This window comes from Phyllostomus discolor, chromosome 10 (assembly GCF_004126475.2).
Source record: "Phyllostomus discolor isolate MPI-MPIP mPhyDis1 chromosome 10, mPhyDis1.pri.v3, whole genome shotgun sequence".
NCBI classification, from domain to species: Eukaryota; Metazoa; Chordata; class Mammalia; order Chiroptera; family Phyllostomidae; genus Phyllostomus; species Phyllostomus discolor.
This window is the reverse complement of record NC_040912.2, coordinates 41,667,311-41,681,996: the sequence shown is the minus strand read 5'-3', so window position 1 is coordinate 41,681,996 and position 14,686 is coordinate 41,667,311. Positions and strand designations below refer to the sequence as shown.

Below are 14,686 nucleotides of genomic sequence, written 5' to 3'. Positions count from 1 at the left end.
ATCTCTCCCCCAACATTGTGTTCATGATGATATATAGATTCTCCTAAGATGGAAGTTTTTCTACCACCCTTCTTACTTCCATCTAAGTCTCATCAAAATCTCATTTAATGTCTGTATTTCCAACCATCAGCTTTTCAAGGCAATCTGGGCTTTTTCTGTCAAGTAACTCAAATTCTTCCAGCCTCTAACTATTATTAAATTCCAAAGCCACTTTTTCATGTTGTTTAGAGGTCTTCCCAGAAGTATCCAGCTATGTAATATGAAAAATAGAGACTTTTTTTAAGAAGATGCAAGAAATATTGATACTCAGTCCCCTTCAAAGTAGGCACCTTGGGACCTCTCACAGTTCTCCCATTCACCATCAGCTGTCTGTCATATTTTCCTGAATCTCATTGATGGTCTGAAATCTCTTCCCTTTCAAAGGTAATTTTAGTTTTGGGAAGAGTCAGATGTCACAGGGTGCCAAATTTGGGTTGTAGGGGAGCTGAGTCACCTAGATGTTTTGATGTTTTGTCAAAAAACTCTGCCTGAGATGTGATGCATGACCAGGTGCATTATCATGATGAAGCTGCCAGTCACCATTTGCCCATAGCTGCGGCCTTCTGAATCATCTGAATAGTTTCCGTGGAGGAATGTTCAAGCTTAATGCAAAATTTGATGCAGATTCATTGCTGTACTCACTCAGTCATTTTGGTTGTGATGGCCACACAGTACACATGGCCACTCAGCACTGTCTACCACCCACACTGACTAGTACAGTGAATCATCACTGTTCTCACATGCACATTCCAGTCCATTCTCCTTAGCTGTCAGGTAACATTAATGTTGTGCAAACTGTTCTCATTATATTTAACAGTGGCTGGACTTTTCTGTACAGACCTTGTATACAGCACCCCACTCGGGGTATTAAAATTGTATCAGTCAAGGTTCTCCAGAGAAACAGAACTAGTAGATTGTGTTCATTTCAAGGACTTTGCTCACAAGACTGTGGGGCTGACAAGTCCAAAATTTGCAGGATAAGACAGCAGGCTCTGAGGGAAACAGATGCTGCAGTCTTGAGTCAGACTCCTTTTCCTTCTGGAAAACCTCGGTTTTGCTCTTCAGGCCTTTCAGCAGATTGAGCGAGGTCTGCCAACATTGTCAAGGATAATCTCCTTTACTTGAGTGAAGTCAGCTGATTATAGATGTTAACTACAACTATAAAATACCTTCACAGCAGCACCTACATTCATGTTTGATTGAATGACTAGTATAATAGCCTAGCCAAATGGACACATAAAACTCACCATCACAGAGTGGGAATGTGGGGTGGTGTTGTTTGGTTGTTATTTTATACTGAGTGGTTAGAAGATACATGACATCTGATCAGAGAAGTTATCTAAAATACATTATCTTTTTGGTAAAGTTCTTTCAGATTGTCTTCCTTCACAATTTAAAAATGTATAATGATTTTAATTAGTTTTATTTCTTGTTTGATATTTATTAACAGCTGTCCTTTTTGTATCTTATCCATTTTATTTATCATGTGGTAGAATCATTTTCATATAGCATTCTTAAACCTAACTTAACAAACAATTTAGTAGCTAAATCACTAGAATGAGGGCCACTTAAGTGATGATAAAATTCACAATATTAGTTTATAGGCCAGTACTGCTCTGCAGAGAAAATTCTTTTTGCTGCGTGAGATTTAAATAGGGACTATTTTAATTAGTGCATCATCTAGATAAATGGAGCCTTAAAAAATGTACCAGTGTGCATAGTGTCTCCATTACATAAGTGGTTATTGCTAGGTTGCATAACATAACCTATGTACTTTTCAACTTTTGCTTGACTTAAACTTTTACCAGAAAAAGAGGAAATGATCATTGTCTTTATACTGTTTAATTATGTTGCTACCCTGTACACTAACCAACAATGGTTTACTACTATATAGTGTGTAAAAATTGATTTTTTTTACTCTGAGTCTTAAGACTATTCATTAGGACTACCCATTTATCTCATATTTCTTCTCATTTTCTTTTATACCCTGGTTTTACTTTTTAATCTAGGCAACCTCTTGGCGCCCCCTCTAAATATGACTTGCTTGTTCAGCTTTTTCGTACCTGGAATGGTTTCTCCTTCATATTGCCCCAGGGAGAAAGCACCATTTTGTAGTGGGAAGAGGGGACTGTGTCCTCTACCTTTATTGTTTTGTGACATTTGCAAATCAGTATTTTATTCTCTCTGCATTTCCTAGTTGCTTGGTATGACTTCTAGTGTTTACATATAGTGTAGTTCATTCATATGCATTTGTCTATTCTAAGTATTCTTATGTGTTATATGTTGTTTTTTAGGATATTTTAGGTTTTTTTGGTTTTGTTTTTAGATACCCTCTGCTTGATAAAAAAATTTTTTTAAATCAGCAGACTTTCTATTTGTGAAAGCCAGTTTCTGAAATTGTTTTCCTCCCATAAAGCCCGTTTATCCTTTCTTCCCATTCCACATTCTCTGTGCAATTTTTGCTGAAATTGTAGAAGTCAGAGCTCTTAGACATTTAATGTGATGTCCAACTCATTATGTTTCCTGGTACAGAATGTTTGATGTGGGTGGACAGCGGTCTGAGCGGAAGAAGTGGATTCACTGCTTTGAAGGAGTGACCGCCATCATTTTCTGTGTGGCGCTGAGTGACTACGACCTGGTTCTAGCTGAAGATGAAGAAATGGCAAGTACAACCGCTTTTAAAGATTGAGCATGAAATACGAAAAGCTGAAGATGTTGCCAGGGGGTTTTCTGAGAAAAAATTCTTGAGAAATTCTTACTAAATGTTTGAATTATTTGAAAGTTTTGGCTCTTTTCTTTAACTTTTCTGTTTCCATACTAAATGGGAATTATACTAAAGAAGCACAGGTGGATCCTGAGAAAAAGAAAAGAGTTGATCTTATCTCAAGCCTCTATGCTTAACTATGCGTTGTCTATATCCTGTAGTATCTACATACTGAATAAAAATAAAGTTTTTTCTTATTACTTCTGCCAGCTCCAGCTCAGTAATCTTTGATACACTTTATACATGGCACTAGCATGTAGTTTTCAGATGTATTTCAGTATAGCATTAATCTGGGGGAAATATTTTTAATTACAAATTTAAAATTTTGTTTTTTTAACTTTAGTACAGACTGGGAAAAATGATAGAAATGTCAGTTTTCTGGGTTTTTTTAATCCTTTTTGTGTAGTCACAATGTAGCAGGTGCAGTGCATCATCATACATCTACTGCTCTCATTTCGACACTGTGAAATACATCAGTGCCTTTTGAAACCACAGATACTAGAGGGAGGAAACAGGGATGGAGCTTTCCTTCCTTAGCATACTTTTATATTTAGGATGTTGGGCTAATTGAGCCTCAGCTTATTCAGTATAATAACCTTAAAAATTATTAGGTTATTAAAGGTTATTTTAATTATTAATTAAATTATTACTATTAAAGGTTAATACTTAGTAACCTTTAAAAACCTCTAGTTAGCAATTAGTGGAAGCTTCATTAAATTCTGTAATAATGAGATGTTTTCAAATATTTATACTTGGCATGCCTAGATTGCAAGGTCCTGCAGCAGGAGAGGCCCAGGCACAGTGACACATAGTGGGCACTTGGCGAACACTGGCTGGAGGCCCAGAGTAATGAGTGATGTAGATGCCATCTCCCCTGAAATCACGGTGTGCTTGTTCTTTAATGCCAGAAATGGATTTTTCTAGTATGTTATCTATTTTTTAGTTAAGCTCTGTTTTGTTACAATATTGTTATTTTTTAAAAGTAGTATTTCTCAGAACCCTTGCCATTATGACAAGATGATTGCATCTTTTCTTCTATAGAATCGAATGCATGAAAGCATGAAGTTGTTCGACAGCATATGTAACAACAAGTGGTTCACAGAAACGTCTATTATACTTTTCCTAAACAAGAAGGATCTCTTCGAAGAAAAAATCAAAAAGAGCCCTCTCACTATATGCTATCCAGAATATGCAGGTATTTTACTTTCTGTAAATAACTCGTCAAGTCAACAATTTCCAAGTGAAAGTTCCCCTATGGCAAGATTTGAGTTGTTGATTTGAATGCCCCAGCTTAATAATTCTTACCTTTAAGAGAAATTGCTTATCAGACTACATTCAAGCACAAGTAATTACTTGAGGTATGGATTAGGTTATTGAAAATAACATTTTATGGAAAAGCTGTTAAGTAATTTTCTGTGATGACTTCATGTCTTCATAAACTTACAATATTGATTCCTTCATCTAGTTAACAGTAACAGGTCTTGTGTCGTGTTGTGTGATACACAAGAAATAAGACATGTCTTGCCCCCTGTTCAATCTCAAAGGTTGGTGTACTCATAAACAAAGAAACAATAGCAGTGCAGCATGTTACTACAAAGTAACATGAACAATAAACATAAGGGGGGAATGGAAAAGAATTTGTGAATTAGCTAACAACTGAGGAGTCAGGGAATGTTTCACAGGAAATCCATGGTACTTTATTAATTAATGGTACTTTGATTTCACTACTATGGAAAGTGGTCTGCAGTGAAAAAAAGAGACCTGAGATACAGTCCTGGCTTTTCCATAATTAGCTCCTTGATCTTGAACAAGGCAGTTAATTTACCTGGGTCTCAGTACCCCATCTATAAAATCAGAAGAGGACTAAAATGTTATTATGGTTTAGTTTAGTTTTTGGACATTCCTGGAGTGCTATTGAAAGTGGGTGCAAGGAATGAAGATACTTGTCTGCCCCCCCCACACACACACACTCACACAATTTCTCTCTGATTAAAACAGAGTAACTTAGCTTCCATCTGCATAAGATTTGATTTTAATGAAGAGAACTGTGCCTTAAAAAAAGTTTGACTGCCACTGGTTTATAGTATCTTTAAATATAAATATTTTGAAGAGTTTAGTTAATTCAGCTAATTTATATAAATTATCTCCATCCTTCCTGTTTTAAAATAAGTCTCAAGAATTTGATTATAAACAAAAATTTTGTCTTGTATTGAGTAAATTATACAAGTATTTACTGCCTTTTCATAGGTGATGTTAAAACAACCCTGTGACCTAATAGAAGACCTAAGTCTATCAAATCATTAACCACCAGTCTAACTTTAATTAAATTCTCATTGGAACTGGGGGGTGGGAGGTAGTTCTTCAATAAATATAAGCACATTAATTATTACAGCCCTGTTTTGTATATTGCAAAGGTATACTTCAAACACTTTCATAGTTTCTTAGTTTAAAACTTTTGTTTTATTTTTGAAAGTCATAGTATTCTAAGTCACCTTGTTCAGAAGCATTTTAGAGCTTATTAGGAATAAAATTATTTATAGTATTAATTCCAAGATTGAAGTTATCCAGAATCAAGGTGGCTTAGTTTTTGCCCTTACTTTCATCTTTCAGTTTATTTTTGTCATTTCCTATTATGAAGTAGCCATTTTGTGCTAATATTACCAGAGTACCCAAATGAATCCATAAATATCACATGCCTACAGGGATTTCAGAGCAACAAGGAATAAACTTGTTAGCTCTTTCTTTACCAGGTATATGCGAGAATTTTCCTTATGTTGTCAAGTTAATAGTAATCACTTACCTCGGAAGCTTTGAACAAAAAGATGTCACATAATTCTCTCACATTCCCAGTGTTGGTATAATAATGTAATCTTCACTGCATGCCCTAATTATTGACTCAGTTGCCTCTTGCTTCAGCCTCAACTCTTAATTCCTATGACTATTGTTTTTTGTAGAAGAACCCAATGTAGCCTTCCGCTACTCAGCTTATTTCCTGTCTGCATCTCTCTCCTCTTCTATTTACCTGTATATTGGCAGTTCACCACATTCCAGCTGCAGATCTGTAATCTTTTACACTCTATTCTTCCATGGTCATATTCATTCTCACTATGTTAAACTCTGTTATCAACTCCAGTTTCTCTCCAGAGCATCAGGCTTACATTTCCAGGTACTTTGTTCAGCATGTACATGTTTTTTTCGCACCTGAAACTCAAACTAAACTCAATGTATTTTGTTTTTCTTAATTCTCTATCTCCCTTTGAATTATATCATCAACCTCCCATACTCCATTCTTGAACCATATTATCATCTATACTTAGGTTTATTTAGGACAGTTCTATCACATGTTAGAAAATACCTGTCAGGTTCTCCCCCAACCCTCATCTTTACCATTCTTAAGACTTAAAATCAGACTGAGGAATGTGCTTATTATAAGTTCATTCTTAAGTCTTGTTGCTCTTGGGACAAACCCAGAGGCCTGTCCAGAAAAAGTCTAGTTCATTGTTAATATAATGAGAAGAGTTTGCACGACATCAGTATAACCTGGCAGCCAAGGAGAGTGGACTGGAATGCACATGCCTGAACAATGACCACTTCACCATACTAGTCAGTGGAGGTGGTAGACACCATTGGGTGAGCATGTGTATTGTGTGGCTATTGTGTTCAAAATGACTGAATGAGTAGAGCAACAGATTTGCATCAAATTTTGTGTTAAGCTAAACATTCCTGCACAGGAACTATTTGGATGATTCGGAAGGCTTTCAGAGACTGTGCAGTAAGTGCAGTGCAAATAAAAGTGTGGTACAAATGTTTCAAAGACGGTTGAGAATCTTGTTGAAAGTGATCCATGTTCTGGAAGGCCTGCAACAAGCAGAACACCTGAGAATGTTGAACATGTATGGGCTGCAATCAACAAAGATCAGTGACTGACAGTGCAAGAACCAGAAGCTAATCTGGGGATTCCAAAAACTACTGTGTCTGAGATTTTGATGCAGGATCTTGGCATGAAACATGTCATAGAAAAATTCATTCCACCAATTCTGCTACCAGAGCAGTAGGAACATGGTACTGCAGTTGCTAATGATGATTCACACTGCTACCAGTGAACCAGATTTCCTCAAAAAGGTCATAAGCAGAGATAAGGTATGGTCTATGGCTATGATCCAGAAATGAAGGCCCAGTCATCCCAACAGAAGTTGCCTGGTTCTTCACCACTGAAGATGTGGCAGAGTCACAGCAAGAGCAAGACCATGTTAACTGTGTTTTTTGTTTGGGAAGGTGTTGTTCCTCATGAATACACCCCCCTAGGCCAAACATTAAGGGGTACTGCCTCAATGTTCTTCATCAGTTGAGAGATGCAATATGACAAAAACAAGCTATGGGCAACTGGTGATTGGCAGCTTCATCATGACAACATGCTCACGTATGCATCATGTCTGGTGCAGAGTTTTTCAGCAGAACATCAAATCAGCCAGGTGACTCAGCCCCCACCACAGCCTGGATTTGGTGCCCTGTGACTTCTGGCTTTTCCCAAAACTAAAATCAACTTTCGGGAGAGATTTCAGACCATCAGTGAGATTCAGGAAAAGACCATGGGGCAATTGATGGCAATTCCAACAAAGGATTTTGCAATGTTTTGAATAGTGGAAGAGACACTGGAAGAACTGTGTGAGGTCCTGTGATGCCTACTTTGAAGGGGACTGAGGTGTCACTGTCCTATGTAGAATTTTTCTTGTATCTTGTATCTTCAATAAATGTCTCTTTTTTAATATTACATGGCTGTGTACTTTCTGCACAGTCCTCATACGTGTACATGAAATTGAGCTAGGCATGGAATAATGAAAGCTGTTTTCCAAAAACATAAGGGGGTGGCAAAAGTAGATTTATATTTGTGATTACACAGAACATAATTCTTATATTATTATTTATTATATTATTTTCCATATGAACAACTATAAACTTACTTTTACCCATCCTGTATTTTTGGTATGGTGGTTGCATTACCTTCTATTTGAACAAACCACTGGTGCTTTTGAGTTTCAGAATACCAACCCTATTATGATTTAATAAAATAAGCTAGAATTTTATTTGTAAAAATATATGGTATCTGCTAGCAGCTTTAAAAGAGTTAAAATGTATTTTGACAACCTAGGAAAAAATGGGTGAATTCCTAAAAATGTACAGTCTCTGAAGACTGAATCATGAAGAAATAGAAAATCTAGACAGATGTATTACCAGTAAAAAGAGTCAATCAGTAGTGAGAAACTTTCCAACAAATAAAAGTCCATGACCAGATGGCCTCACTGGTGAACTCTACCAAATATTTAAAGAAAAATTGATACCATTTCTTCTTAAGCTTTTCCAAAGTAGAAGAGGATGGAGTATTTCCAAACTCATTTTACAAGAGCACCATTACCCTAACACCCAGATCAGACCAGGACAACACAAGAAAAAAATTACAAGTCAATATCCCTGATAAACACAAATGCAGAAATTCTTTGGTTTTTAGATTTTATTATTTTTTTTAGAGAGAGAGGGAAGGGAGGGAGAAAGAGAGAGAGAGAAATCAATGTGCGGTTGCTGGAGGCCATGGCCTGCAACCCAGGCATGTGCCCTGACTGGGAATCGAACCTGTGACGCCTGGTTCGCAGCCCGCGCTCAATCCACTGAGCTACGCCAGCCAGGGCTAGAAATTCTTAATAAAATATTAGCAAATCAAATTCAACAGCACTTTAAAAGGACCATAGGCCGTAATCAAGTAGAATTTATTCCAGGGATGCAAAGATGGTTCAACATCTTCAAATCAGTCAATGTGATATACCACCTTAGCAAAAAGAAGTATAAAAATTAGATGCAGAAAAACGTCTGACAAAATCCATCAATTTACGATAAAAACTTTCAACAAAATGTGTGTAGGGGGAAAGTACTGCCACATAATATAGGCCACATATGACAGGCCCACAACTAACATTATATTCAGTGCTGAAGAGCTAAAAGGTTTCCCTTCCTCTAAGGTTAGGAACATGACAAGGAGTTCAATTCTTGCTACTTTTATTCAATACTGTAATGGAAGTCCTAGGAAGAGGAATTAGGCAAGGAAAAAAAGTAAAAGGCATCCAAATTGGAAAGGAAGAAGAAAAACTGTCATTATTTGCAGATAACATGATATATACGGAAAACCCTAAAGACTCCACTACAAAACTACTAGAACTAATAAACAACTCAGCAAAGTTCCAGGATACAAAATTAAGATAGAAAAATTTGTTGCATTTCTGTACTAGTAATGAATTGTCAAAGAAATCGAAAGCTCCATTTATAATTGCATCAAACAGAACAAAATACCTAGGAATAAATTTAACCAAATTGCTGAAAGAGTTACACACTGAAAACTGTAAAATAATGGTGAAAGAAATTGAAGACACAGATAAATGGAAAGATGTCATGCTCATGGATTGGAAGAATATTGTTAAAAAAATTTCATCCTACCCAAAGCAATCTACAGATTCAATGTAATTCTATCAAAATTCCAATGGAATTTTTCACAGAAAGAGGATAAAAAATCCTAAAACATGTATGGAACCACAAGAGTCTGAATAGCTAAAGCAGTCTTGAGAAAGAACACAGCTGAAGGCATAATGCTTCCTAATATCAGACTATTACAAAGCTATAGTAATCAAAACTGTATGGTATTGGCATAAAACCAGACACATAAATCAGTGGAGCAGAATAGTGAGCCCAGAAACAAACCAGAACATATATAGTCAATTAATTTGTGACAAAGGAGGCAAGAATATGCACTAGGGAAAAGACAGTTTCTTCAGTAAATGGTGTTGGAAAAACTGGACAGCCACATGCAAAAGGAAACTGGAACACTATCTTATATTGTTCACAAAAATTAAATCAAAGTGATGAAAGACATGAACATAAGACCTGAAATTATAAAACTCCTAGAAGAAAATAGGTAGTAAGCACCTTGACATCAACCTTGGTAAAGATTTTTTGGATTGACACCAAAAGGAAAAAGTAGGACTACATCAAACTAAAAGGCTTCCACACAGCAAAGGAAACCATTAACAAAATGAAAAAGAAGCCTATGGAATGAGAAAATATTTGCAAAGCATATATCTGCCAAGGGGTTAACATCCAAAATATATAAAGAACCCAGTACAACTAAATTGCATCAACAAAGAAACAAACAAATAAATGTATGTATGTATTTTAAAAAGCAATTTAAAAAGTGGGCAGAGAAACTGAATAGATATTTTCCAAAAAAGACATACATCTGGCTAACAGGTCCGTGAAAAGGTGCTAAACATGATTAATCATCAGGGAAATGCAAATCAGAACCACAATGAACTATCAATTCACACCTGTGCCACTTATCAAAAAGACAAGAAATAACAAGGGTCAGCAGGGATGTGGAGAAAAGGGAATCCTTGTACACTGTTATATTGGTGGGAATGTAAATTGGTGCCTCCACTATGGAAAAAATTACAGATGTCTTAAGAAATTAAAAACATTAAGTACCACATAATTCACCAAGCCCACCTTTGGGTATTCATCTGAAGAAAACAAAACATCAATTCAAAAAGCTGTCTGCTTGCCTGCGTTTATTACAGCACATTTACTGTAGCTAAGATATGCAAACAACTGGTGAACTAACTGGAGGAAAGGGCTGCAGTAACACAAGTGGCAGTTTGAATATTGGGTTCTCATGGCATGAGGTGAGCCTGGGATGTGGAAGAGAGGGTCTCAGAGTGTAGATCCCCTGAGCAGGCTGGATATTAGACACCTTGAAAGCCAGACAAGTAATGTTGTGTTATTACTGCAAAGGAGAGATTCAACAGTTTTCTTTCAAATGAAGTAATATATATGTACATAAAAAAACATAGATACACAAACATTCAATACTAATGTGAAGCTCATTGAATTTTTAGAAGTAAACATACTGATATATTCACCATTCAGGTCATTTTGAGGTTCCCAAAAGCCCCATCATGCCCCTCCCACCACATACAGTAACCATTATTATGACTTATCTTCATTGATTAATTTTGATGGTTATCAGACTTCTTTGTTTTCTGATCATCACTTGAGTCATACAGTGTATAGTCTTTTTGTACCTGGCGTTACTTGATTAACAGTATGTTAATGAAGTGCATCCATGTTGTTGTGTGTAGCAATAGTGCTTTTGTTCTTATTTCTCATTACTGTACAGCAGCTCATTTTATGAATATACTGGAATTTATTATCTGGATTGTTGCCTAAACTAGAAGTTCTGCTATTAAAAGTCTTTATATGTTATATGTCAAGGGCACATCTACAAACTGAATTGCTGGGTCACAGAGCATGATTACCTTTAGATACTACCAGAGAATCTCCAGAGTGTTTGTAATCAGAAGTCTTTACTCAGTTACCTGAAAGCAGGAACTTATCATTCACTTTTTGTAACCTCATAGCCATAAACTACACTGTAGAGTCTTGTACAATTTTTGTAAATATTTTATGTATTTATTTATTAGAGACAGAGGAAGGGAAAGAGAAAGAGGGAGAGAAACATCAATGTGTGGTTGCCTCTCACACACCCCCTATTGGGGACCTGGCCTGCATCCCAGGCATGTACCCTGACTGGGTATCAAACTGGTGACCCTTTGGTTCACAGGCCCATACTCAATCCACTGAGCTATACCAGCCAGGGCTCTTGTATAATTTTTAATAAGGAAAAATAAGTGAGAAATGCTCATTAATGTGTCTATAGAAAAGGGAGTAAAAATACTGATCTGCAGTCTGCCAGCATTTTTTGATCAGCCACTAGACTATAACTGAAATAGCATGCCACCATCAGAGAACTCAGTGGTTGGGATGCAGAGTACAAGGAATAAGAAAAAGGAGGGGATCTGGCATTTGGAGATTGAAGCAGGAACAAAGATATAAGGCTTTTTTAAGGATAACTTATATATAGTCAGTTAAAGGTAGTTCACATTGGGTATTTTTAATTTAGAAGAAGTAGTTTCTCTTATTCTACAAGGAAAAATGCAATTATAGAGTCCAAATATTTTAAATGTATGAAACTGAATTCAATATTTAAGGTCCATTTTTCTTAGTGGTATACTAATTTTAACTTGTTTTTTTTCCTTTTCTCATCTTAGGCTCAAACACATACGAAGAGGCAGCTGCATATATTCAATGTCAGTTTGAAGACCTCAATAAAAGAAAGGACACAAAAGAAATATACACCCACTTTACATGTGCCACAGATACTAAGAATGTGCAGTTTGTTTTTGATGCTGTAACAGATGTCATCATAAAAAATAATCTAAAAGATTGTGGTCTCTTCTAAGTTTTGCAGTGAATGGTTAAATGTATTTTCAAACCAAAAGAGTACTTACATGTGGATCTCTTTAGACTAGAGTCTTGCAGCAACACAGAATGTAGTTAGTATACAGCAAACACATCTGGACCTGATCAAATTTGTTATGTTTTTTTTAACTGAAAGTTTAAGAAAAAAAAAGACCTTTCTTAAGCGTGAAAGGTGGTCTTGTAGTGTGAAACTAAGGACAGTGTTAAAGCTGGGCTCTAGTATATTGAGGATTTCTGCGTAAGTGTAAATATGCAAATGTATGTATACATGTATTTATAACTTTGGTTTTCCACATTATGGGTTTCCACATTGCTTTTAGGTTTTAAGAGCAGCAACTTACCATTCTAGTATGATTGCTTTGGAAATAACAGAAATATTAAGTACTTTGTAGTCAGTGAGACTATTACCATGTTTTCCAGTTTTAAACAGCTTTATTTATGTTCATGCCCTATAAGTTTTTAAATACAGTAATTAATATTAGGGAACATTGAAACCCTTATCTTGATAATCTTGTAATCATAAAAAATGTTATTTGTACAAACACTGCACAGACTATTTTAATAACATGATTTGTTCTTTAATGCTTTATTGAAATGTTCTTAAAGAGGATGAATATATCTGCCTTTGGATTATTTAAACATGGTATGCATTTTATTTTTTCTTTTAAGATTGCATGCTAATCTAATTCTACATTAGATTTGGTTTGAAAAACTAAAATTTTATATTTTGAGGATATACTATCTTAGACTTATAAATACTTAATTTTTATTCAGTTGGTTTGTTTTCACTTTGAATTTTAATATTTGGATGGTATTCAGGCATTGCCTTAAAGGTGGTGCCAGATTAATTTTTATACACTTTAAATAATTACCTTTTTATTTATAACTAAGTTTTGGTGGATGATGAGAGCATTTTTGGGTAAAAAATATGTCAGCATAATGAATTTTGAGACATTCATTTGTGTATTTCCTTTGGGAAGTCCCTTGTACCTAGCATATATGATAGCTCTTTGTTTGGAAGATAATAAGAAAGATCTTTAAATGTTCTGCTGCTGATATAATGCAAGCTTTTAATTCATATGTAACTAGTTTCAAATTTAATCATCACATTATATTAAAATTACTTTTTCCCTTCAATTATTCAAATTTCCTCCTTGCTTGAGTTGATATTATTTCTTTTTAAATTTTGCTGTTATTTCTGAGAATGAAATGGGCAGTTACACTTAGAAGATGAATAACAGTATTTAATAAAGTCAGTGATTGTATGTATGCTCAGATAAGTGTTACCATCAGCTAGCTATTGAACTTCAGTAGTCATTTTTCTTTTGATTATTCATGGTGTCCTGTGACCTCATTTCTGAAAACGAACATCATTCCCCACCCTACTTGCCTTTTTTCACTCATCTTGAAAAAGCCTTTCAGTGAGCTCTGTGGATAAGGAGTTTCTGAGTTGAGTTAATGTGCTGTCATTTTGTCAAAGTGTATTTGTTGAACTACGTGTATGTGTGTGTGGGTGAGTGACCACAAAGTACATTTATATGTTTCATCTTGGGATTTGTTTTTCTTCTCTCTAATGTAAAGAAATTCAGAGTTGTCGAAGTTCCTTAAGTGTGTTAGTTTAGATTCTTTATGTGCCTTTCATGAAAGATACGTTTTTATTAATTTTACCAGTGGGAGAACTGTAATATCCATATTGTGAAGCTATGTATGAAATTCAACTATACTGAATAAATTTGAATCATGAGGAATACAGTTTAAAAAGCCACAAAGAAGCACATATTGGTGATCATAATTGATGAATTCCTAAACTTTATTCTGTGTAATTGTGTTACTAATAAATCCTAATAAATTTAAATTTTTAAAATTTTATAAACCTGTTGGCTAAACCCACATTTTTGCATTAGGATTTAAGTATCAGTCTGTAGTACGTTCATTTATTTTTTATTGGTGCTTTTTGCAATTTCATCTATTCTAGAAGACTAATTTTTTGCTGCCCCAAGTTTTCTGATGAGACATGGTGTCACATTTGGAATTGCCTGCCAGAATTCTCCTTCTAACCTCCTGACTTTGCCATTTTACTGACTTGTACCATCTGTCATTCATTCATTTGCTCACTGTGGAGCTTTTTAGCTGTTGGGAACTCTTCTTAGCCCTCATCTCTACTTCTGAGCAGCCACCATTGCTCACAGTTCTACTCTTCCACTGCCTGACATGTGGTTGACCGGTTGATTGGTTTATTTTTTCTTCCTATCCCCATGACCACCTACTGAGTTCATGTCCTTGCATAACTTTGACTTGAATGGCTTCTTAAGGAAATCCCCCACCTCCCATTTCTCCCTTCTCTAATCCAGGTTAGTTACTCTAATACAAAACTGTGCCTGTGTATCTTCTGTGTATTAACCTGCATAGGCTCTGACTTGTCAAAATCAAATCTAACTTAGTCTTCCATTTAAGGCCCTTCATCATCTGGGCCTACAATATCCACTCCTCTCCCATACTATATCCAAACAGCATGGCTGTGGGGGA

General features: G+C 35.6%; 1 protein-coding gene across 1 annotated transcript in view; it reads left to right on the top strand.

Annotated features, from left to right (window-relative positions):
* GNAI1 (G protein subunit alpha i1) overlaps nucleotides 1–14,029 on the top strand; it is an 81,524-nt gene extending 67,495 nt beyond the window's left edge. Inside the window, exons 6-8 of the mRNA XM_028525433.2 lie at nucleotides 2,572–2,701; nucleotides 3,845–3,998; nucleotides 11,950–14,029. Of these exons, the coding sequence (XP_028381234.1) occupies nucleotides 2,572–2,701; nucleotides 3,845–3,998; nucleotides 11,950–12,140 (475 nt within the window). The 3' untranslated portion in view covers nucleotides 12,141–14,029. The remainder of the gene's footprint in view (nucleotides 1–2,571; nucleotides 2,702–3,844; nucleotides 3,999–11,949) is intronic.
* The last annotated feature ends 657 nt before the right edge of the window (nucleotides 14,030–14,686 follow it).